This window comes from Mastigoproctus giganteus, chromosome 7 (assembly GCF_048544385.1).
Source record: "Mastigoproctus giganteus isolate SK-2022 chromosome 7, ASM4854438v1, whole genome shotgun sequence".
NCBI lineage: Eukaryota > Metazoa > Arthropoda > Arachnida > Uropygi > Thelyphonidae > Mastigoproctus > Mastigoproctus giganteus.
Window position 1 is genome coordinate 8,791,681 of NC_143581.1, and position 27,300 is coordinate 8,818,980.

The 27,300-nt window shown below is 40.0% G+C and overlaps 1 protein-coding gene across 1 annotated transcript in view; it reads left to right on the plus strand.

The window, feature by feature from the left end:
* Positions 1 to 316: 316 nt before the first annotated feature.
* Positions 317 to 27,300, plus strand: part of pnut (septin 7-like protein pnut) — a 131,743-nt gene continuing 104,759 nt past the window's right edge. The window contains exon 1 of the mRNA XM_090378640.1: positions 317 to 426. Within this exon, the coding sequence (XP_090234766.1) occupies positions 400 to 426 (27 nt within the window). The 5' untranslated portion in view covers positions 317 to 399. The remainder of the gene's footprint in view (positions 427 to 27,300) is intronic.

The window sequence follows — 27,300 nt, forward strand, 5'->3', positions numbered from 1 at the left end:
CAAAAAAGCTGAAAAATTAATTTCAACGTAGCAAATTAATGCACGCAGTTACAAAGATCTTAATTGACTGCCTGGATTCGGTCTTGACATGGTAATTAAAACTGGTTATCATCTCCAAGAATAAATTTCTAATTTTTAATGTGTCATTCAAAAGTTCCACTTACAAAAAGACTAAATTCTGTAATTATGGCATTTTTCCCGTATTTTTTCTGTGCATATAACATGATGTAAATTGTGTTTTAATGATATGTTTGCCCACCACTTAGTAGCAACAGGTTGCGAATGATTCGCAGGTGAGTCATACTGCGTACGCGCTCGTGTTGATACATATGATTAAGAATTGCTGCTAAGAATAGCCATGTATTAACGTGAAGGAGACAGTTGAGAAGAAACGACAAAATGTCCTTAAAAGAAAGACACAATGAGGTGAGTTCTCCCTCTCTTGGTACATGTAATTCGTAATAAAAACGGGAAGAACCATCAAAATAAGTTTTTCTTGACTTCGTCTCAGCTGTATTTCTTCGAATGATTAATACTTGCTTTTGAAATATTTTCATTAAGTTGTGCTGATTAAAAAGGGGAATAAAAAAAAGAAGTACACTAAATTTTAGTGACATTAATGTTGATAGTTTTTAGACGTTTGAAATTCGCAAATTATTTAGAATATAGTAATGATTCGGAAAGAATGGGAATTTGTTCAGACGTCATTTTTGAACACAAGCCAAAAATGAGGAAGCCGTGATAGTGTTACTTTGGTTGTTGTCAGAGTTGAGTAGGCATTAAATGTGTGGTATAATATATACGCTATTTATTTTGCTTTTAAACAAATGGACATTTTGTTTAGGTCATTTCCTCATGCCTGCGTGTGCGCACGCATACACACGCACAAGTGGCGGCAAGTTAAAAAGCATTAATCAGTGCCATGGCAACCGATTTCGATTTTGAATATTAAAATTTATTTTAATAAGAATCTGCTGATATTTCTATTTCGGGGAGGTCCCAGTAGGGAGTATCACCCCTCCCCCATGATAAAAATAATGCGGATTTTTTTTTTGCTTCTACACGGCGAATGAAGCTTAACTATTCCCCAGGGAAGGCAGTGGATGCGCGCGCCCAGGCCCCGACAAAGGAGCAACCTTAAACACTAGTGAAGAAAGTGGGGGGGAGGGGGGATGTTACGTTAAACTTAAAAAATGAATTTCATTTATTTTAGGCATCCCTCAGTAGTACGGGCAGAGGCGTAGCTAGGTTTTTGGCGCCCTTGGCAAATTTGTGGTTTATAACTACTTTTTTACGACAATTAGTAAAATCGTAAAAAGACGCGTAAATAAAATTATCATAATAAGTACAGTCTCAGCTTTGTTTAACGAACTTCTTTATACCAGATTTTTCTGTTTAGTGAATTTTTTTCGAATTCCCCTTCGCAATTACAACAAAGAAAAATTTCTATATGAGATTGTGATTAATGGATTACAAGAGACTTAACTGGGTACGCATTGTTCACCCCTATGGCCTTCAAGAAATTTAGGCAATAATGCTGTTGCTAAGCATGATGGTAATCTCTTTAGCTTAAAAGATTACCATCTGCAACTTAGTGGTACCTGTCAAACCTATCCAACTTCCTGTCCCACATTTCATTGGATACTATGATGTGGTTACAAAGGAGCCAGCTGCAAAAAATAATTTTGATGTGATATACAGTACTTGGATTTCAAGAAAGCTTTTGATACTGTACAAATTGGAGCAGTATGGGATTAGGGGCAAGTTGCTACAATGGATAAAAGGGTGGTTGAGTGCAGGTGGACTGGATCATAAATTCTTAGCGGGAAAAACTTGTAGCAGCCTCATACTAGTGTTAATAGCTGTATTATGGCCAAAACCACACCGGCCTCTGGCCCACCGGGATTTCCCCGGTAAGTCTTGTGGCTAGTCTGCCCCTGTTTGATTGGGAGACGACAGAGAGTGGTAATCAACGAACGCTGCTCTTTGCAGAATAATATTATATGAGATTAGGCCCAATACCGAACCCTAGGGAGTGCCCTAGGGTTCGGTAGTGGGCCTACTGTCGTTTTATATATTTATCAATGATATTGATGAAGCTATGTCAGGCTTAATGTCCAAGTATGCAGATAATACAAAGGTTGGCAGGGTTGTTAATGACAGTAATGGCAGTGTGCTACTGCAACAGGATCTAGAAAATTTGGGCAGATGGGCTTGAGAAGTTGCAACTGAAGGTTAACATTGACAAATGCGAACTACTGCACATGGGTAGAAGTAACCCCAAAGAAACGTACCAACTGTGTGGTATGACACTTAGGGTGGTAGAAAATGAAAAAGACCTGGGAATAATTGTGCAGTCAATTATGAAGTTTTCTGAACAGCGCAGACAGACTGCCAGAGCAAGTCATGGGATCTTGTCCATGATATACAAGAATTTTGTGAGCAGGGATAAGCAGGTGGTTATCTCCTTGTATAAGGCAATGGTCAGGCCACACCTTGAGTACTGCGTAGAGGTTTGGAGATCTCATTTTAGGAATGATGGAGTGAGCACAGAGCAGGGCGACAAGATTGGTGAGGAGAACGAAGGGGATTCTCTGTCTCTTACCAAGAAAGGCTCAAGTCCTGCGAATTGCAGCTTTTGGAGACAAGGCACTTGCAGGGATGATCTGATTGAGGTGTATAAGGCCTTGAATGAGTTGAGCAAGCTCAATTCTGATCGGATTCTTCCCCTTGCTCAGATTACGAACCTGAGGGAGTATAAATTCATATTGAGGAAAGACAGTTGTAGAATAAATGTGCAGATATTTGCCTTAGCCAGTGGGTAGTTGATTGCAGGAACAGACTTCGATCTGTTGTTGTGGAAGTTGATAACTTAAATAAATTCAAGAAGAAACTCGACAAACTTTTAGAGGGAATGGATGTGTGAAATGGGTTTTCTTTTCTTTTTTTTGGCTGATGCTACATAAGCTTGCTTTCTTGCGTCACATGCCTCTAGTACTACTACATACTGAGAAGTCAACTGCTTTCTATGTAACCATAGCCAGTGGAGAGATCAAGGGTATTCCACATTTGGACAATAGGCTCTGGTCAACCTTCTACTGTTAGTGTTATGAGAGAGCGATTTCCCTTTACCCCAACAAAGGGTGATCTGTTGTTTCGCTGAAGTGCGACACTTTGCAGTAAATTTTCCCAATTTCTGTTTATATTCTCACAGTAATTGAATATCAGAGTGTCTCCGACATTTCATAGTTAAAAAATAATAATTATTATTATAATAATCAAAATACAAATTTAAGTCGGTTTCGTAAACAAGCGGAATGTTTTTTTTTTTTTTTTATTTATTTCCTCTTTATGCAGTCTTTCTACTTGGTATGCGCTTCTTTTCTTTGGTGGCATGTCTTAAATTAATTGGTCTTTTGTTGTTTTTTTTTAGCATTAGCATTACACTGGTGTGCACAACTTAAGGACCAACAATATTTCTAAAGGTTACAACCACAAAATCAAATGAAACAGCCTGTGGCGATTTGTATAACTGTGGCCATTCAGTAGAAAGCTGGTGCACATGCAAAAATTTGAATCATGATGAGGGCTCACATAAACAGATAAAAGCAGCAGTTATGTGCAAATTACCAAATGGTGAGCACGATTGTTACAGAAGTTCGATTAGTTTCATACAGTGCTACAGACAACGAAATGGCCAGTAGACAACATCTGCATGACTTTACCTAGGATCGAATAATTGGGAAGCTTGAGGAAGGTCCAAGTGCGACGAGTGTGGCTGCAGAGTTCGGTATCACCCTTAGCATCGTCTCACGTGCATGGTCGGCCTTCAGAGCGACAGGTACAGCTGTTCGAAGGACCAGTGGTGGTCATCCACGAAAAACAATGCCCAACGATGACCACTATATACTCTTACTGGCCAAGAGGGACTGACACCAAACAGTGGAATCCATTGAACAGAACACAGGATATTGCAGTTTACTGTGGCCAGGCGACTCCACAAAGATGGATTGTTTGCCTGATGGCCAGTACACTGTCTCTTTAACACTTGCCCATCGGAGACAAAGTATACAGTGGTGCATCGAACACAAGGACTGAACAGCAGCGCAATGGGATAAGGTACTCTTTACTAATGAGAGTAGATTCAGTCTCAGCAGTGATTATGGATGTCAGCTATTCTGGAGAGAGAGAGGTTGGCACACGGTATCACCCCGCAAACATCACTGAAAGGGATCGATGTGGCTGTCGAGGTGTTCTCATCTGGGGAGGTGTTATCTTGGATGGACATATACAACTCCAGATACTGGAAGGCGGTACTGTAGCAGGTGCACGCTACTGTACTGAGGTAATCCTTCCCCATGTGCGTCTGTTCCGAGATGCCATTGGCCTTGATTTGTGTTTGTGTTGGTTCGAGTTTATGCATGATAATGCCACACCCCATCGCACTGCAGCTGTTGATATGCTTTTGGAAAGTGAGGACATTGTTCGTATGGATTGGAGTGCCCATTCCACCGATCTAAATCTCATTGAACACATATATGGGATGCTCTGGGGAGACGCGTTCATGTACACGCACACCCACCAGAAAATGTTAACCATCTGAAGATGGTGCTGACAGAGGAATGGACGATGTTACCGCAAGAACTTACCAACAACATTGTTCTGAGTGTGGACAGACGGTGCAAAGCCTGCATCGACATTAGGGGTGGCTATATCTCCTACTGAGAACCACCTCTTCCCTTTGTTCCATCTTTGGCAGTGATGCATCTTTATCATGGCATCCAGTGCTATGTTGCCATTTTTGAATAAAGTCCCTCTGTAACGTTTTGTTTCCATCGTTGTGTCGGTGCTGTTTCCTTCATTTCTGTACCTCACTAGGTTCCTTTGGTATGCTTTTCCCATACCAAAGGAACATCCAGGCCACTCCTATGAGAAGCTACAGGTGAAAACCTGACTGGTCCTTAAGTTTGGCACACCAGTGTAGAAGCATATGATGCAAGAAAGCAAGCTTATATATCAACAGCTAAAAAAAAAAAAACCTTCCCATTTCACCCATCCATTCACTCCAAATATTTGTCTAGTTCTGCTTTGAATTTATTTAACTTCAACTACAGATGGAAGTTTGTTCCAGAAATGAACCACTCGCTGGCTAAAGGCAAACTTCTGCATATATAGTCTACAACTGCCTTTCCTCAATTTGAATTTATGTCTCCTCATGCGATTAATCTGGGCAAGAGGAGGAATGTCACAAGCATTGAGCTTGCTCAAACCATTCAAGGCCTTATACGCCTCAGTGCGATCACCTTGCAGGTGCCTTGTCTAAAGACCCTATAATTTGGAAAACTTAAGCTTTTCTTCATAAGAGCAACCCTTTTTTCCATTCACTAATCTTGTTGCCCTTCTCTGTACTCATTCCAGCAGCTCTACATTCTTCCTAAAATGAGACCTCCATACTTGCATACAATACTCAAGGTGTGGCCTGACCACCTTGAGTACTGTATACAGGGATCAGGAGATGATTATCCCTGTATACAAGGGCATGTTCACCGCCTTATCCCTGCTAGAAAAATTCCTGTATATCATTGACAAGACACCATGAGCTACTCTTGTTGTTATTTGGTTTTTAGGAGCATTAGCTACTAAGGCCATATTGCTCCGGGGATATTAGCATTAGTAGAGGCATATGAGGCAAGAAAGCAAGCTTATGCAGCATCAGCCAAAAAAAAAAAAAAAAAAAACCTTCCACTTCACCCCTCCTTTCGTTCGAAATACCTGTCCAGCTGAGCCTTAAATTTATTTAAGCTATCAACTTCCACAACAAGGGATGGAAGTCTGTTCCACCAACCAACTACCTGCTGGCAAAAGGCAAATTTCCTCACATCTGTCTTTCCTCAATTTGAATTTATGCCCTCTCAGGTGATTATTCTGAGCAAGAGGCAGTATCCCATCAGCATTGAGCATGCTCAAACCATTCAAAGCTTTTTGCACCTCTATCAGATCACCTCGCCAGAGCCTAGTCTCCAGACACTGTAATTTGCAAAACTTAAGCCTTTCTTCGTAAGAGCAACCCTTTGTTCCGTTCACTAACCTTGTTGCCCTTCTCTGTACTTGTTCCAGCAGCTCTACATCCTTCTTGAAATGAGGCCTTCAGACCTGTATACAGTACTCAAGGTGCGGCCTGACCATTGCCTTATATAAGGGAATAATCACCTCCCTATCCCTGCTAGAAAAATTCCTGTATATCATTGATAAGACACCATGAGCTACTCTTGCAACCCGTCTGCACTGCTCAGAAAACTTCATATCTGCCTGCACAATTACTCCCAGGTCCTTTTCATTCTCTACCACTGTCAGTGTAGTACCACAGAGATGATACGTTGCTCTGGGGTTGCTGTTTCCCATATGTAGTATTTAAATTTGTCAATGTTAAACTTCATGTGCCACCTCTCAGCCCATCTGCAACCTTTCCAGATCCTGTTGCAGCAGCATAGCATCCTTAACAATCCTGCCAACCTTTGTATCGTCTGCAAACGTGGACATTAAGCTTGATATACCATCATCAATATTATTTATAAATACAGAAAACAACAATGGACCCAACACTGAACCCTGAGGGACTCCACTAATAACATTAGTCCATGACGAGCAGTGTCCATTGATTACCACTCTCTGTCTTCTCCCCCTAAGCCACCCCTTTATCCACAGCAGCAATTTGCTACCAATGCCACACTGCTCCAATTTGTGCAGCAGTCTTCCATGTGCAACAGTATCAAAAGCCTTTCTGAGATCCAAATATATAATATCGAAGTTATTCCCAGCATCCAATTCTTTTGTGACTACATCATAGTATCCAATCAAATTGGTCAGGCAAGACCTTCCCTTAACAAAACCATGCTGTGTCTGAGCTATAACTGAATTCTTGTCAAGATGATACTGCAGTGCTTCCATTAATTTTCCTGGAATAGAAGTTAAACTCACAGGTCTATAATTACTTGTGTCAGCCCTTGATCCTCCTTTGTGAATTGGGGTTACATTTGCACATCTCCAGTCTGTGGGTACCTCCCCTGAGTCCAAGGAAGCTCTCATAATTATGGCTAACGGATTGCTTACTTTCTTCGCTGCCTCCTTTAATATAACTGGATAGATCCCATCCACCCCAGGTGCCTTTCTTGTATTTATCTTCAACAATTTCTCCTCCACTTTACTCTCAATTATTACAAGATCATCTAGCTCACTGCCAGTGTTTACTTCATCTATGCCATTCACCTTCCTGAATAACTCCTCATGTGTGAATGTAGATGCAAAATATTGATTTAGTTTGTTAGCTACCTGAGCAGGATCATGAACAGTTGAACCATCGATATCAAGTGGACCAATCTGATTCATCCCCTTCCTTCTAGAGTTTACATAAGTAAAGAACTCCTTGCTGTTTTTCTTTGCATCCCTTGCCAAAGATTTCTTGTAATCTGCCTTCGCCTGCCTAACCTCCTCTGTAACTTCGTTACTGATCAACTTATATCTATCATAGGCTTCTGTGTCACATGTTAATTTATATGTATCCCATGCATTTTTCTTCTCTGCCATATGTCTCATTAGTTCATCTGACATCCACTGAGGCCTAAACCTTGAAAAATATTTCTTAGTTGGTATGTAAAGCCTAGTAGCTTCCAAGATAAGTTCTTTGAATGCTTCCCATTTTGAGTTTGCTGTTGGTAACATCATCAGTTGGTCCCACTGTATAGAATTTAAATACTGTCTCAGACCATCGTAGTCGCCTTTACAAAAGCAATAACCCTTCCCTTTACCCCTGGTGGTAGTTACCTCCTTGAGTAAATCCCAGTTCGGCACACTGTGATCATTGCCACCTAGTGGTTCCTGTATCTGCAGATTCTTAATGCATGAAGAATCACTACTGATAATCAAATCAAGAGTATTGCTCCCTCTAGTTGCCTCCTGAACATGCTGATTTAGAAAACAATCATCCAATAAATGCACAAAAGCCTTGCTAGTTGTGGGTGACCAGCCTCCAAATTCCAGTCAATATCTGGGAAATTAAAATCCCCCATTATAAGACTTTCTGATTTACTAGCCTATTCTATTTCCCTGTACAGTTTCTTATTATACTCATCAGAGTCATTAGGCCTATAGCACACTCCTACTCTCAATTTTGATCTCCCAATGCTTATGTCACACCAAACTGACTCGACACTGCACTGTCCAGCGATGTCGACTGGCTTCACTTCCTTGGATTTTATGTGTTTCTTAACTAATAGCATAACCCCTCTTCCCTTCCTATCCTGTCTATCCTTTCTGTAGATGTTGTACTCCAATTCCAGTTCTGCGTTATATCTGTGTGACACCACGTCTCTGATATCCCCACAATATCTGCCTTTGATGTTTTGAGCAAAAACTCAAATTCATCAAATTTATTTACTAAACTCCTAGCATTTGTGTACATGCAAGTATACATGCACCTGTTCTTTTTCTTAGCTACCCTAACACAACCCATGTGTTTACTTGTACCCCAATGATTCCCAGCAGTCTCTGAAATATCCTGCATCTTATTTTCCAGGCTGCTGCTCATTCCAATAGAAGCAGTGCAAGAATCACTTTCACCTCCTCCAGTGGCTACTGTTAATCTATTAGTCCTTGTATTCCCCCCAATCTAGCAGTTTTCCGACCCACCTTACACTGCCTTGATAGCATCAGCAAACATTCTTGCACCCTTTCTATTTAAGTGTATTGCATCCATATGCGGTGGTCATTCCCTGACCTTTCCACATCCTCCATATTTGGTGGTCACGGGCTGGAACCCCAGTCTAATCAAGAAGCGTGTGCTACGCACTGCTACTCCTGCCCACCTAGCTACGGAGACGCCGGAGCTACTCTTGCGGACAGTGTGCACTGCTCAGAAAACTTCATATCTGACTACACAATTACCCCAAGTCCTTTTCATTCTATGCCACCCTGAGTGTACTACCATACAGTTTATACGTTATTCTGGGGTTGCTGCTATCCCCCCCCCCCCCCCATATCCAGTATTTTACATTTGTCAATGTGAAACTTCAGTTGCCACTGGTCAGCCCATCTGTTCAACTTTTCTAGATACTGTTGCAGTAGCATATTGTCATTAAGAACCCTGCCAATCTTCATATCGTGTGGAAACTTAGACATTAAGCCTGATATACCTTCATCAGTATCATTAACTAATACAGAAAACAACAATGGACACAACACCGAACACTAGGGGACTCCACTAATAAAATGAGTCCACAAAGAGCATTGTCCATTGATTACTACTCTGTCTTCTCCCACTCAACCATCCCTTTATCCATTGTAGCAAATTGCCATTAATGCTACAGCTCTCCAATTTGTTCAGTAGTTTTCCACATGCAACAGTATTAAAAGCTTTCCTAAGATCCAAGTATGTGATATCAAAATTATTTTTGGCATCCAGTTCCTTTGTGACCACATCATAGTATCCAATCAAATTAGTCAGACAAGACTTCCCCTTAACAAACCTAGGCTGTGTCTGAATTATAACTGAAGTCTTGTGGCAACAAGACTTCAGTGTGAAGGTATTCACAATATGAGATATACTTAATGATGCCAGATTATAACTATTTAAGTAGTTGGCTATGTACAGAAATATAATGCAATTGTGCACTAACTTGTACATTAGTTAAACTCTTTACATAACCTGAGGCTTTAGCCCTAAACTATACTGTAATCTAAATTACTTCACACCATCAGGCATCTGTCATATTGTGGATTATACTTTGCAACTGGGTTGTCATCATTGCAACACCAGGGTATCTGCCCACCCACTGATGAGGAACCAATAAGCTCCGAAACGGTGCTGTATGGGTGATGATATCTGCTGAGAATAAGTAACAATAGTCTTCTCCTATGGTGAAGCATTATTTATTCGAGGTAGTGCTATATCATGGCAACTCGTGAAAGTATTCACAATATGAGGTATATGATGCCAATTTATAACTACTTAAGTATTTGGCTATATACAGAAATGATGCAATTGCACTAACTTGTACATTAGGTACACTTACTTTCTTCAATTCAAAAACTAAAATAATAAAACACTTCTGTACTATTTTATAATGATAAATTACTTCCATACCAGAGGTTCCCCAAATGTGGGCCTCCCCGCCCAGGGGCATAATTTGAACCCCCACGCGGGGGGGGGGGTTCAAATTAATTCAATATCACGGAAGAAAAGTTATGTTGATATAGATGTCTTTTATTCATATATTTTACAATGCAATGCACAGCAGAACGGAAATAAAAATAACAAGATGCGGTTAAAATAGGTTTAATGTCAAAATACGTATAGTATTTTGACATTAATACAGTATATTAATGTCAAAATACAGTAATACAAAAGAGCTTTCAGGCAGTATGTTGCCCTTCATCAGTTTTAACAGTTAATCTAAAAGTCTAGAAATACAGAACTTATATGCGTGCGATGGCAGTCATGTATGGTGAATGCAGTGTATGGTTCTTCCTCCAAGTCCACCAATCATTGATATTGTCTTGGGTGTCGAAGCATCATTGATACTTATCCCTGAAGAGGTGACGAATATGATTTGCCTAAAAACCACAGCGATCTTACATCATGCTCGCCCTGCTACCTCCAATTTCACTCGCTGACAAATCTCTGCTCCCAATCCATTGAAACAGGATACTTCCATCATCATCTTTCTGGCTGACAAAGGGCATTGAAGAGTTGTTTTAAATTGTTCTGACTAAGAAATGATAGCCGTGTTGCTCCTACAAGACACCTCTGTCTACCAACCAGTGGTCATCTCTCCAATCAAGATCCTGGAACGATGGGAGTCAAAGGTAAACGTCCTTATCAACAGTTGGTTTCAAGAAGGGACGATCACTGAATCCATATACGCCGTCACCTTCGTGCCTCTGGCTGCCAGATTTTACGTCTCCTGTTGTGGTTCACCAAGTTATGAGTTGCCTAAGTTTGTCTAGGGTCTACTCTCTCCCCTAGTGGGCAAGACTGCCAACACCATTTCCAACAGTGGTGAATTTATAGATCGGATCCATACCCTATCCATCTCGGATGATCAAATCGTGGGCTCTGACCTGGTCTCTTTTTACTTCCATCCTTTTGAACTAGCCATCATGTGTGCCAAGGAACTTTTGAATAGTGATCAGACCCCCGAACAACAGGACCTCACTAACTTCAGAGGACACTGCCATTGCTCTTGGACTGTGCTTGACTGGTGGGGCCATCATGTTCGGTGACTCCATTTGCCAGCAGATACACGGTACGGCTATGGGTTCCCCGGTTAGTTCAGTCACGGCAAACATTGCAATGGAGGAATTGGAAGGTCGTGCATTTATGGGTCTACCAGATCCCATTACCTTTTGGTGTCGCTACATGGATGATGTGTTTGTGGTTATTCCCCGGGATTCGGGCAACCAACTCTTGGGCCATCTTAACTCTGTCGCCTTTCATAAAATTCACTATCAAACTAGAGTCTGACAATACCCTCCTGTACTTGGATACCCTTGTCTGATGGGGGTATGCATTTGAGGACAGCGTCTATTGCAAGCAGATGTGCTGGCCAATTTACCAGCTACCAGTCAGCACACACACACACATATGCGCGCAGCCATCTCGGCACTGTGCAAGCCCTGTTAACCCACACCCGGACCCACCTAGTTCTGTGGATGAGGCGCACTGAGATTGCTAGGGTCAAGACATCTTGCAATGTGTGACTAACCCCCCCCCGCTACCCTAGATATGTGTGACCCACAGAGCCGTGACCAAGTAGCGACCCACAGGACCGTTCACGGTAATGACTCTGCCGCGACTGCCTTTATTCCATGCTATCTGAACCTATCACAGCAGGTTTCTAGGGTCTTAAAATCTCATGTGATAAAGTGCTTACAACTACCGGGCAGGAAATTGCGATCCCTCGTCTCCAAAATAAAAACATCAGTTCCCATCTTGCTGCAGAGTGGACTAGTCTACCACATTTCTTGCCGTGACTGCACTAGTTGCCACATTGGGGAAACTGGCAGAAGACTCAGCAATTGTTTCAGAACACGAAAGAGCCATTCGTTTAGCGGATGTAGAACACTCAGCCATTGCTGGGCACTTCTGGTCGACCCAACACGACCTTGACCCACATCGCGATGTTGATGGCTATCGGTCGGTCCCGCTATTTCATAATCAGCTAATTTGCAACAAATCAAATATTAATCACTCGATTATGTCGCAGATGTGCAGTGTCTGGTTGGAGTCACTGAACTAATAATTCTGATACTTCCTTTAACAGAAACAGAGGATGTCGTGTGTCTGAAGAAACCATCCTTATGGCTGACAAACGTTGGCAATCACAACGTTCCCATAAGTCAAGCTTTGCATTCTAACAGCTAATTGTTACTACCCGCAGTTCACCGTACATGACTGCCATCGCAGCACATAGGTTCTGTATTTCTAGATTTAGATTAACTGTTAAAACCGATGAAGGGCATCATACTTCCCGAAAGCTCGTGTATTACTGTTTACTGTACGTATTTTGAAATTTAACCTATTTTAACTGCATCTTGTTATTTTTGTTTCCGTTCCGCTCTGCATCGCATAGTAAAATATGTGAATAATAATGAATCCAGAACGCGTAGGCCTTTTCAATCGTGTCTTTTGTCTGAAAAAGCTTGTGTTCATGGGTGGATTTGTATGTTATGTGTACCGAAAAATCGGCATAAATTGGTTAACCGATGGGGATTTCAGAATATCCAGGCATCCCTCTCAAAATGAGTGGCAGACGCCAATGTATACAACCAAATAAGCTGCCGTGGGAATGCAAAAAATGTGGGATAGTTATTTCCTTTTTTATGTATAATATATAAAAAACCCCGAAACGTGAAAACTTAAGACTAGTGATGCGCATAATCGAGTGATTAATATTCGATATTTGTTGCAAATTAGTCGATCGTGAAATGGAGTCGGACGTGAGTGGATGATGACTGGTTGTGAAACGTGTCTGGACTGGTTTGGAAGAGAGTGTGGGAGTTATAGTTTGCCAATTCGGATGAACAGTGTCTGTAGAAAAGGCCTGCAGCAGAAACGGAGCGCCTGTAAGACAGATAGTGGAGAGACTTTGTAAAGAAATGGGTTTTTAATTAACCTGATTGTCCTCTTTTGAATAGTCCAAATCTTGAGTTGTTGGGGGGGGGGGCACTACCCCAGATGTAGGAACAATATTTCATTGTAAGGTGGATTTGAAATTTGAATGAATAGTTTAGTAGACAAGTATTGCTGAGACGAAAAAGAAAATCCGGTTTTTTTTGATGCAGAAGAAATGTGTTGCGGTTATGCCAAGAGAATAGAATTCAGGATAATTCCCAATAGGTAATACCCGTTTCTAGGCAAGATTATATTATAATCTTTTTTCGAAATCTGATTTTCATCGAAGATAAATTAAGAATAGTTAGACCCTTTTTTTCGAGAAATAAGACAGAATGATTTTTAGAAGGATTGAAGTTAACTGAGTTTTCTTTGTCCCGTTGGAGAATTACCTGAAGATTGGCATTTAAGGAATTGGTGGTGAATATTGAGAAGTTGACACTGGTTGTGCAAGGTGAGGTTTCTCAAAATGGAAGGTGGAATGTGTGCTGTCAGCAAAATTATGGATAGGATTTCTAGTCAGTAGAAAACAGTCATCAATATACAGGAGGAAAATAAGAGAAAACTAAATCTTAGAGAACATCAGCATTGGTGAAGTTAATAGACAACTGTTTACCATCACTCTCAGTCATCGGTTAGAGAGAAAACTGGATATCCATTTGCAAAATTGGTCAGCAGTCCATAAGATGGGAGCCTGTTTAGAGAACTTATGCCAAACACTTTCAAAAGCCTTAGAAATATGAAGAACTGCTTGAGTTGCACTAGACTTTTTGTCGAATTTGAGAAAAAAAAAAAAAAAAACATTACACAATGGTTACTTAATAAATAATACCAAACTGTTCTTTTATAAAATTGCGTCTTGTAGAATTACGAATTTTGACTTTACAGCATTTTTGAAATGCGAAACATGTATACAGTGTTGTTTAAGATTATTTTCTAATTAAATAACTGCAGTACTCTGCTCTGTTCACGGTGAAGTAAAATTACAGAAATTTTGCTTGAGCTTTACGTTTGTTCGGCAAGTTTTTAGTTATTTTTTTCCGGATTGTAATCAGGAAAGGACCTTGAATGCTGAAAAGCAAATACACTAGGCGGCTACTTTATTAGTGGTGTGCTTAAGAGCAAGTATCCTTTTGCCCTCAGAACAGCCCGAATTCTTGGCATGGACTCCACAAGTTGCAAGCGTGTCAGAGGGCTATTGGTCCATGTTGATTCAATTACTTTCTGTAGCTATTGTAAACTGGTGGTTGTGGATCTAACAGGCTTTCCACCTCATTCCACTTGTGCTCAGTTGGACTCAGATATGGTGGCGTGTTAATTGGGATTTGGCATGGAACATGAGTGAATTCGCCTACTACAGTAGGCGAATTCACTCATGTTCTAGGAACCTGTTTTGTACGTTTCTGGCCTTGTGACATGTCAAATTGCCCATTGAAAGAATCGATTCAGCTGCTACACTTCAGCTACAAAGGGATGCCTGTCAGAAACAATTTTCCTGTAACCTGTGGCATCCAAATGTTGCCCCATTGGTAAAAGGGACCCAGTTTGCTTCACAAAAGTACACTTACAACGCCACTAACCTGCATTGATGACACCTAGCAAGATGATTTCATGGAATCGTGTTGTTTTCCGCCATGTTACACCCTGATGGGTGTAACATGGCGGAAAACATGAAGCGGGAAGAGCAACAGAGCAGGAAGCGGGATTTGCTACAACAGGCAATGTCTTTACAATCCAGCGTTGGTATTCTCAGTGGAACCCATTTCGGTCATTGATTGAGAAACCGAATCCATCAGAAGATGTCATCTGACGATTTCTGCATTCTCTTCGGTCACGGCTGTTGTACTGGGTTGTTATTTGATCGAGCGTAGCGTTTGGTATCCTTCAGAGGTCTTGTCAGTTGTTTAATTATGTCCCTCCACACCGGGGGGAAAAGACCTGTGTTCGAATCCTCGTGTATATTGTGCGTGTACTGTGGCTGATTTAATCGGTATGAGGTGATGGTAGCATGGTTTTTCGACCACAGTACACGCACAATTTACGGACATAATATATACTGCGCGATATAGCTGCTGATACGCCTAAAAACCTACAACAACCAGTCAACTTTTCTGAACTCCAAAGTATTACATGGATGGAACGGACTTTTGAGCCCTCAAAAAAATTGAATTTAATAAATTCTAATAAATTTGTTTTTCAACATGCGAATCTTCTTCATATAATTTTATAAATGACAACAAGGAAAAAGGTGGTGCACTGCCTCTACCTAGAGACATGTTTTTAAATTAATTAATCAATTAATATAATTGAAAACTTTTACTCTCTTTACTTTCCTTTGTGTAAATTTAACCAATACAGATATAGCGGTGATAATAAGCTTTGCTAAGAATCTTAATATATTCTAAGCATATGACATTTTTAACGGTGACTTTACTGGATGACAAAAATTCATCGAGGTCCGATTTGAGATATCTGCTCAGTAAACTATTCATTATAAATAACACAAAATACAGTATATGTATTTGGTGGATAGATGCACACTAACCCTTTTTAGGAACGCTTAGGCAATTTATAGTCTTTCCCTGAAGAGGACCATAAAATAAAAAAAATTCATTACTATGATATAAAAAACTCTATCCACTTGACGTGATTAGCGCGTCTTTGGCAACGGACCAGTTTATTGCTCTAGTAGGTAGTTCAGGTTTGGAGGCGTTAGTTTTTCACGGATATCAGTTCTTCCCCCCCCCCCCTCTTTATTTATCTAAAATTTACCATACTGAAGATATCCATGGAAAACTGACACACATTCAAACCTTAACTAGTACTACTAGTATAATGAACCGTTCCGTTGCGAGAGCAACTCTGATCACGTGGAGTGTTTGCTTCTGAGAGGAGGACTATAGAAGTGCTTGCACGCACTGGATTAAATTAAACTATCATTATCGTGAAGAATTTTGGAAGGGTTCCCCTTATGTCTTGATCTGAACCGGTATTACAAGCAATCACTTTTTACCTCAGTTCACTATCAGCCACAATATTTATTTGCCAGTGTTAAAAATACCACAAGTGGTCTGTCCGTAATAAAGCTTCGATAAAAATATTTCACACAGATTTTGCGGAAATCCTACTCTTATTTATACAATATAGAGGATGTCGTACTTGAAGTACCCTATATGTGTAGAGCGTTGCAGTCACGTGATTAGAAGACAGCCGTGACGGTGTAGTGATTGAGTGACAAGTAGTTCTCCACTTTTCATTCATTTGAAAGGGTCTAAGTCCGAGTTCGAATCTTTTCGGAAACTGGAGAACTTCTTAACGATCTCTTCCATTGCAGCAGTGGGTAACTGAATCCAAACATCTAACTTGTTTCTGGTTTTTCAGCCTGCATATGCAAATTGTACGCGAATAGACACACGTGTACAGAATACACGACGAAGTACTGTAAGAACTGACTCTCCATGGCCTGAGTAGTAAAAGCGCCAGATATCCTGGAGAACAAGCATAATAATTGGAGGGAAAAGTTTTTTTTTCTTGTCCACTTAAAATGAAAATTACAAAGGAATCCATTTCTCACAGTGTATCTATTAAAATATGCTATGACAGACAATGTTTTCACACGATAAGATTAAGTGCGATCGGCACCACCTTATTTGATTTGCCTTGAATGGCAAATTGCACGCCAAGGACAGTAACGATTGTCATGGCACCACCCGATATTTTCGTAATGTAGTGGTCTTCTGTCCAGATGTGCATGTTACGATAAGGAGAAAACCACATGAAGGACATATGAGAGGTGGTTAGCCTCCGCCCGTGGCAGTTGGATTACGCATCCTAGTGGGGGCGTTTATTTTATTTTTTAATGATATGCCGACCTTTATTGTGAATATTACCCTCCCCCAATCGACATTCAGCACCAATCTTATGCAATCGAACTTCCCAACAGTACGTTTAGATAAGGACCAGAGTATGCTCTTTGAAAGGCACGCAGAAGTAATCTTCTGATCAAAACACGCAGAAGTAATCTTCTGATCCCTTCAATATTCTTTTACGTTGCTTATGGGCGATAAAAATGGATGAATGTTGGTTACGAACTAGAATCCAAAATTTCTAAAAATATATTCTATTTAGTGAATCGCGAGGCTTTGAAACTGATACGTCAATACTTCACTTTTGACCACTTCCAGAATTAATTCGCCGATTCTTCCTTTTCTTAAGCAGGGCCGGAAAATGGGAATTCCTACAAGTTCAACTTGAGTAGAAAACTTTACTTATGTAATGCTCAATGTTATTTCTGTTCGTATATTGTTATTTCATTGAAATACAGTTATAAGATATTCTCTTGGTTTAGAAAATTTCTTCAATATAATTCAGAATATTTTCATTGTACTGATTGTGACCGTTTAAACAAATTTTGGCCTAAATTGCTGGGATTTTATCTGCGCAGCCTCAACAAATGTAGTGTAGGTAGGTTAAGGGGTGATAAGTGTTATTAATAGGTTGACTGGTACTGTTCTTAGAAGTGAACAAAGAAAAACAGTGCCCGAGTTGAAAAGTGCAAGCCACTTAACAAACCCTTAATGATCAAGTTATCTTCACAAAGTACTGGAACCTTGACCTTTACGATCCAGTTAAACGAACATGTGCTGAGAATGCAAAACACGCAGAAGTAATCGATTTGCGAGATTCGTCCAAGTAATCTCAGCAGACGACAGTAACTCTCTTGACATTAATGAAATAACCTCGGCAGACGACAGTAACGCTTGACGATTAATGAAATAATCGTAGCCTAGTGGAAAGATGTGTAACTAGGCATTGTTAACTAGAAACATTATAACAATTTAAAAAAGAAAATGTAATGTATTATGTTTCGTTTCATAAAGCCAGAATAAAATTTTGAGTACAACTTCATAAACTTTGAATATAAAATAAATAACACTCTGCGTTTAAAAGTAGTTTGTGTTCGATATATTTTTATTGTATTTTTAATGTAATGTAAATTATGATCTAATTGTTTTTTTAGTACATATTGTTCGATAAAATATTCCTGTTCAAACGTACAGCTTATTCCAGTTTTAATGTGTCCCGTGAGCTTGCCTAATCTTCTATGACATTACTTTGCTAATAGTTCCGGTAGGACAGCTGTTTTCAAGTCATCATAACCAGATACAAGGCTATGATGACATAACACGGATTTTGTCCCTCCTACCCTTGCCACTCCCTGACCCTTCTGGCGACACCGGAAACGATCAAGGGGCACACTTGAAATACCCGACTCGTCCTAACAGCACGCTACTCTTGACCTGTGTCGCACAGCACGCGGTCCGTTGTAAACCTAGGGATTTCGCTTGTTAAGTTGAGGTGGGCGGTTGCCTGTCTGGATGTAGCGTACGTCAGTCTATAAGTCACAGAGCCTTGTGCTTTTTTTTTTGCTTTTTTTTTTTTTAAATTCCCCTTGAGTGTTTCAGTGTTTTGTGATGAAAGTGTGTGATTGTCATGTTTACCGAGGTAAGTGAATCATCGTTGAATATCTGTGTAGCTGTGTATTAACTAAACTTACGCCCAATTACTTTCGTTGTAGCACTGTAATCATATTTTACTTTTGATATTTTCAATAGAGGAGAAAGAAATAAGGCTTTATAGATATTCTGGGAAGAAGAGTGGTTACTACGGCAACTTGATTTTTGTGTATAACTTAATTCATTATGGTGTCTGTTCTCTAGAATTGAGTTTGATTTTAATCAGTTTTTTCTTCAACAGACTGCGTAATGGTTTCGAACCTTCTGTTATTCAGTGACTCCCTATTAAAATTTGATACTGTGTTCGCCGAAGTTTTTAAGATTCTCGGCACTCCTAAGTGTCGCAATTGTAAATCACGTGTATCGCAAGGAAGTAAAACTACTCATACTGTGGCATCCGGCATCCTTTCGGTCGACATTACGATGGGAAATCTTATGCTGATAATTCATTGCCAAAAAGGTAATGAATTATGCCGATAATTTATTACCTTTTTTGGCAATGTTTATATAATCTTCTGAAATCTTATTAATATAAACATTATAAATCTGCTGTACGTTTAGTTGATTTTTGTTATTGCATCCACTATTAATGGTAGTCAAACACACTCTTATTTAATCCTGGAGTTAATTTGAATGGAAGTTTTCATGCCTGCCAGTACTTGAGGTCCCCCCCCCCCCGTCCATGTCGTAATCAGACTAATAGAGGCTATTTCCAGATGGCGGCATAGTATTTAAGGTCAGGCGTCACCGGTGGTTCCCACATCTGCGCCGTATGTACTCCGTGATGGAATGCAGAACTACTGCAAAAGCCAGTAAAAAGTGTAGTGTCTAGTTTATACAGTATTTTGTTTGTTCTGTTGTTGTCTCTGGCTGCTTGATTACAGGGCCCATAGTGGGACCCTGCGTTGCCTGCCACCACCTTGGAGGTGAGCTAGGCTGCTCATCATGCTTTGGCTGCGCTCCGCCAGGATCGCCTGAGCTTTCTGGATGGAGACCAAGTAAAAAAAAGGGGGGGGGGGGGAAATAGTACAAGTGGTGGGTTAAAGTAGCATAAGGAAATGAGGTGGGAAGGAAGAAGTAGGAATCACCCCTGGTCTGGGAGCCTACCGAAGGGCAGTAAAAGGAACATAGCTTGCAGAAGGGAAGTCTGCAAACATGGGTAGTGTGTGAGTTAATTGCTTTCAGATCAGTGCCGTAATTCCTATGGGGAGGATGTCCAGTTGGGTATTCTTCACTTCTGATTTCCAGATGGTAGGTTGAAATAATAACTTTAAATGACAACACACCATTGTGATAGGAGTACTGAATAGACCCCTCATCCTTCTAAGATTCACTTACGCCATACAAAATATACAACTAGGTAGGTATCAATGCTGAACGATTTTGCATCGATTAGGTTGTCACCCAGATCCTTTTTAGAGCCGCATGCACCTGAAAGTTGAATATTTTGAATATAAACGAAGAGCAGGTTCGGTAGTTATGCACATCATCTGTAATCCCTCCCCCACCACGCTTCCTTACTTCTAATGCGCGATTTTACATTGGTGAGGCGAGAATTTCGATTTTTACATCGATATCAAGAAGTGGCCCCTAGAACCCTGTTCAAAAGGAAGGAAGAGTTAAAGTGTTAATTTTATCTACGTGAAGTTGGAGTAAGTTGATTATCTGCATGAAGCAGAATATAAAAGGGAATATCTCCGCTGCGGATAACAGGATTATCTGTAAAACTCCAAAATATCTTCATGAAATAAACGTGGAACGGAGTTGGGCGCAAACTTCTGTGATGGGGATGAGCACGTATGCTACGTGTTATAATCGATGTGATGACACAAAATATAAAAAATGCTTGTAAATTTTTACAATTCTCTACTCTATCTAGCCGTAAGCCTACAAACAGAATATTCTTAGGAAAAAAAAAAAAAAAGAAGCCTCCAGTATTCTTGTAATGTACGAGTAACAAAATGCGATAGGTTCATATAAGCGAATCTTAAGGCACTCTTCTTGTTATAGTCGGGAGAAAATCAGCAGGCGGGTCAAGGTCATTCACTAGCTTCTCCGCTTCGCACTACAAAGTATCCACTTTAGTTAGTTGGCGGTGTGCCAGGAATATTTCATTTGTGTAGTAGGAGATGTCACATCATAGGGCGACGCATAAACTCAGGGTCTTATGCATTACTGTGTGCACGAGTGATTGGTGTTATAAAAATATACAGATGGATGAACCAGCATCTGTTTTGACAAAGGGGCATTAAATGATAAATTGAGTATACCATTCAAACAAGAAAAGTCTGCTAGTGTAGTTAACAGGATTTTGAGTACAATTCATAAAAAAGGATTCGAAGCCAAGCGAAAGGTAAGTGTTCTCAAAGCTTTTTATCTCCCAAAGAGAAGTAAAGAGGCTTATATAAATTATTTCCTGGACCAGTTTGATCGCGATATCATAAGGCGAACGATCCAGGATTTTTATATTTATGATAAAAAAAAAAAAAGTAACAACTACACCTAAATAAATAAAAAAAAATCAGTTGGTATTAAAAAAAAAAAAAAAATTAATTGGCAAAGAGGAACCTTATGAGGTTGGATTTTGTGGTTTTAATGGAAAGAGATGAGGCCCTACTTAAGGAACGAACTACTGTACTTACGGGAAATTAAACGAATGAGAAAATGTTTTCAAATATATTTAATAATAAGGTGTGTGTTTTATTTCTTATTTTTAAATTCATTCACAGGATGTTTCCCATACCAGCAATTTGGTCATGCGCGGAGGTTGATGGGACTATCTCGGGCTGATAAAGTAGTCAAAAAAATTGGTCTGAGAACAATGCCTACTTTCAGAAGTGGGTACCACAAATTACTTGGATAAAAGATATAGGAAGTGAAAAAAAGAGCAGAGACAGTGAATGATCACTCATCACAATGACAGAACTGTCTTCATCGGACATTTCTGTCATTTGAATTTACCCCATTGTGGTCCTTCCACATGGATTTTAGGTTTTTGGCGTGACTCAACTTTTGCAGCCAGAAAGTCTAGTCGCTTTTGCGACTAGAAAAGAAGAGCAATAGTTATTCTTTCCTTCCTTGGAGTTAACTATCTAGCGGCGGTGTACCACACCACCGCAGGATAGGAAGTGAGCACAAAAGCAGGTGGATGCTTTTATAAGCAAGATGATGCAATATCGCTCTAATATTACAGAATAATGATGCAGTATTGCATTAGTTTTAAGAATGACGTAATGGTGTCTTGAGATGGTATAATTTTACCTATGGAGGGACTTAGAGAGCCAGTTTGCACGTTGTGCTCGCTGAAAAACTCCGCAATAATCGAGCCCTGCGCCATCCACCTGAAATCGGATAACCACGGCTTAGATTGAAAATTCTTTTCAAAGTTTCTCCAGTTTCCTACTGGAAGTTTTCGGACCCCAGACCTCTTCAAACGAGTAGCTGAAGGCACTGTACCCTGCTAACTAAAACACAAAGATTAAAAACAGTAAAGCGATAAAACAAAGAATAAATTAAAAGCGATAAAAATAATACACATTTAGTAGCTTTCGGAGCAATGTTCTTCTTAACTGTTGAAAGAGTGGCGCAACAAATAATCGGAAAGAACGCGATAGGACAAAAAATACACCACGCATGCATGCACATATGCATGCGTGGTGGACTAAGCTAAATGCTTGTCAAATGAAGTTTACTAGTTGTTCTGATGGATTTTTGAAGTAGTATCCTTGACACTCTACCCAATTCCAACGCTTCTGTGACTTTTTGGAAGCATTCCTGATAGGTTTCATTTTGAATTTCTAATATTTTATTGTTTTCTGTCCTGAATAATTTTCTCAGTTGTTGCAAATCAAGTGACGTGACCTTACGTCATTTGTTTTTAAGCTCGAGAGGAGAGAAAAAAAGAAAAAAAAAAGGGAAGCTGAATCCGACGATTATGGCTGACTCAACCAATAGTGGAGTCTTCTGCTTCGCAAGAAATTCTTGAATGGAAGGTGCTCAGTATCGACATAGTGTTTGTTAGGCGGTGTCGGTGGTTTCCCACGAAGCTGCAATTAGTGTCACTGTGAAGATGCAATACTGAAAAGCTAGATGAGCGTGAGTTATGTTGGGTACCATGAGTTGTCCTCCGAGTATCGGTCCACAGCACGAGGAGCCGGGCTAGCAGCAGATAGGGATGTGTCTGACGGGGCTGGCCCCTTGCAAAGCCAAACGGTTACAACCTGGCTAATGCCAAGTTGTAACCCTTATAATTACAACCTAATGCCAGATTGTAATTCTTTATTTTCAATGGATTAGTCAATATATATCTGTCGAAGCCACGTTTTCCTCTCACTTGAAGCCATCTAGTGCGTTCTTTGCCTGGTTAGACTCAATCTTATCGTTTTCAATTTCAATCATTATGTTTCCTTTCGTTGGACATGATGGATAACCCATATTAAAGGCTCCTCCGTGTAACCACGGAGAAGCCTTTAACATAGGTTTAGTGCATAGAACTCGAAAAGGACTTTTGCGGTAATCTTGTTTGTGGGTGGGTGTTGCAGAGGACTGAGCATATGTACAAGATAAATATAGTGTATGAACTATTATTTAATATGAAGCTCCTTTCAATCAATGAAATATCCTATTTATTAAGCGATACGGTTTAATAAATTGGTTACTCGATTGATTTTTGTTTTTATATATATATATTCATAAATATTTTATCTTATTCTTTTCTCATTAAGCATGCTGTTTGTTGTGTTAGGATAGACCATCCTCCTATTTTCTTAGCTTTCCTTTGCCGATGGGTCCTCAGTTCTTTACTGGAGATTGCTCGACAAAATTAGCAGAAAATGTGGAGTGTAACTCCTGCAGCTTGCGATGAAACGGGACAAAATTTGGTATGGTGGTGTGCCATAGAATAACGATGAAATGGGGAAACAGCGAGAAACTTCTGAAAGCTATTAAAGGCATTTATAGGGGTTGTATAAGAATTAACAAAAGGTCACATTACAGAAGTCGATACAAGATGCTCGAAAATATGGGCACATGAAATCAGTACGGTGTTATGATCCCCTCCAACGGCTAAACAGCGGTGAACCATGTTCGATATAAGGGTGCCTATAAGATTCTGTGGCAACAAATCCCATTCTTCCACCAGCGCACACCTTAGCTCACAATTGACCGAAGCCGACCGGGCTAGGCAGGTGGGTAAAGTGCCTGCCTAGCAACCCAAAGGTCGCGGGTTCGAATCCCGCCTCGGGCTTGGATCAAAGTACTGCAAAAACCTTGGGAGGTGCATTATAGCCACAGAAGCCGATGCGCCAACAACTACAAAAAAAAAAAAAAAAACAAGTGACCGAGGAATTGGTTGTCCAACGGCATCCTACACATGTTTGATCGGATTTAAGTCTAGTGATCTTGCTGGCCACGGCAGTCGCTAGATATTATTATTATCCATGTGGTGCAAGGAAGCCTGAGGCTTATGCTGCACCAGCCAAAAAAAAATCCAGCATTACCCTGAGAGAGAGAAGGGAATCACCAAGAAAGAAGAATGATGATATCCAGCTCAGGACCCTGGGTTTGCCAAGCCCATACTCACCAGATGTGAGCCCCTGGGGTAAAATTTGCAGTGGCAACAACGCCACTGAACATAGAAAAGAAAATCTGGGCCAACCGCATCCCCCAAAAAAAAGACGCACATAGGGTTCGGGGATCTGTTCTCGGTACCTCTGCACAGTTACGGTATCCTGTCAAAAACATGGAGGAGTGCTGCCATTGATCATTATTCCGCTCCAGACGAGAACAACGCCTCCACCGTAAGTGTCCCTTTCTCCGATGTTGGAGGGATGGTACCGCATTCCTCTTCTCCGGATGAAATAACGTCTACAATCTGTTTGTAGACTAAAACGGTGCTCATCACAGAACAGAACTGTATCCCATTTGGCAGAGCTCCAAGTCACTTGTTCACGGCACCAGTTTTGACGAGCTCTGCGGTGGTTTGTGATTAATTTGACACAAAACACTGGCTTCCTTCCACTTGAATTGAGCCTTCCTAACAGTTAGGTGTGAGATGTTTTCACCTGTGGCCGCAGCAACCTCTAGAGACAGTTGATGACAGAATATAGTAGGGTTCCGTCTTGCTGTTAGAGCCAGATAGCGGTCTGTTCTGGTAGGCGTAGCCTCGGACGACCTTGGCCAGCTCTGTTTGCAATTGTTCTTTTCTCCTGAAACTTCTTCCAGGGTGCCGAGATGACATTGCGTGACACATTGTGCCGCCTGCGACTGACCGGCTTCAAGTCGTCCAACGGCCGGCCATATCAAAGAATCATCTAAACCAGTGCTTCTCAAACTGTCTGTGGTGCAGGACCAGTTTCTTTTATTTCCAATCCGTCGGGAACCGTAAAAAACAGTTTGCCGACCACACTTTTGAGTAGCACTGATCTAAATGACGATGACATGCCATCCTGAGTACTGCAAATGTATTTATCCCACTGAGCTAGCCAAAAAAACGGGAATGAAGTGATGTTGTCGCAACCTGTATTTTTAAAGGCGTGAATAACTTACATAATGTGCGGCTCTGTAAGGTGGTAGATCAATTTCTATATATATATATATATATTATCTGTTTATACTCCGGCACGACAACCAAGTCAGTAGAGTTTACAATAAATCGTCAATACAAATATTTATCGTATTTAGTAGTCACGGGCTTGAACCCCGGTCTACTCAAGGAACGCGTGCTATGCACTCTCGCTCCTGACCACTGGGCTACGTCAGGCCTATTGGATACTCAGAATTTATTCCTATTCCAGGATGCCTATTATATCAACTATTCGCCTTCGGCAACACCCTCAATAAAATATTCACGAAAAACGTTTTGTCTGTTAATTTTGTCGAGCAGTGTATTTTTGCCCACCTGTCATTGACCATCTTATTCATGTTTTCCCATTCTTTTTTTTCTATTATATATCCATTCATTAATAGGTTTATTTTAACTTGTCTTCTGGTTTCTTCAGAAAACTTTTTGTTTTATTTTTGCTGTCTCAGCTGCATATGTTATTATAGATCTTACTGTCGTTTTATATATATTTAACTTTAACATTCCGATTGATGTTTGGATTCTTCCAAATTGTATTATTTAATCCCCTGATTTGAATGCTTGTTCTACTTCTTCATGAGTTATTTCTGAACTATTTTTGTGTATTCTAAGTAGTTTAATTTCAATATTTGTTTTATCATATCCCATTCTAATTTTAATTTACGTCTGAGTGGTTACTTTGCTATTTTTAGGCTTTTGTTTTTTCCCTGTGGATATTTTCATGTTATACTCTTTTATTTATTTATTTTTTTTTTTATTAAAAGGATGTGGCATTCTTTGCGAATTGTTTTCATTTTGTGCTCTTAGTACTGCATCATTTGCATAGCAGATTAATAGAATTAATCTCCCATTACTTCTATTAATTTTTAGGAACTTGGCAACTAAGATTTTTATTCCATCTTTTTTAACTCAATCACAAGCTTTTATTAAATCTAAAAAAAAAAAAAAAAAACTTATAAATAAATCTGTTATATTCAAATGATTTTTCTGTTATCTATCAAACATTCCATCTATGCATGATCTATTTTTCCTTGCTGCTCATCAACTATTTGTAAAATTTCATTTAATTTTTCTGATGTTACCTTTGTATACTGTTTCAGTGAAGTGTTCAATAAATTTATATCCCTCTAATTTTCTGGCAATCAAAGAAGAAGATAAATATTTTATATAAAAAACTTCGGTGTGTGCATATCGTTAAATAGTCTCTCTTCCTCTGGGATAAGAAACTCGTTTAGTCGGTAACGGTTCCTTTTGAGGTAGAAGATATCCAAGGTGAAATAAAGCAGCTCTGGTGAAAGAGTATAAGTGGTTCAAGTCCATTTTGAGTATGTCGCAAAACAAATAGTGTGGACGAATAGTTATCGTTACTTGGTACGTGAACTTATTGAGGGAAGATTAGTGCCACTTACCATGTTTCCTTCCCCCTCCATAACCTTTTCTGTAGATATTAGTTGATAATGCATGACCGTTTGTGTCCTTGTTCAAAACTAGCTACTGTATATAAAAATCTGCTGTGCAGTCAAGTCCACGTTAAAGCAATTCCTGGGAATAGTTTTCTCATATCCATAGGATTTCCACATTTGCTAATTATTATTATTAGCCATATGGCGCAAGGAAGCCTGAGGCTTATGCTGCACCAGCCAAAAAAAAAAAAATCCTGAGTTACCCTGAGAGAGAGAGAGAGAGAGAGAGAGAGAGAGAGAGAGAGAGAGAGAAGAATGATGATATCCAGCTCAGGACCCTGGGTGTGCCAAGCCCATACTCACCAGATGTGAGCCCCTGGGGTTATGCTGCACCAACAAAAAAAAAAAAAAAAAAAAAAAATTTGCATTACCCTGAGAGAGAGAGAAGAGAAGGGGTCTGTAAGAAAGAGAAGAATGATGATATCCAGCTCAGGACCCTGGGTTTGCCAAGCCCATATTAGGTGCTCACCAGATTTGTGAGCCCCTGATTTGTTCGCTGGCAAAAAAAAAAAAAAAAACGCTGTTTAATATCTATGAGCCAGTTTTGTCCCGTACTCTTGGCATGGATCCATT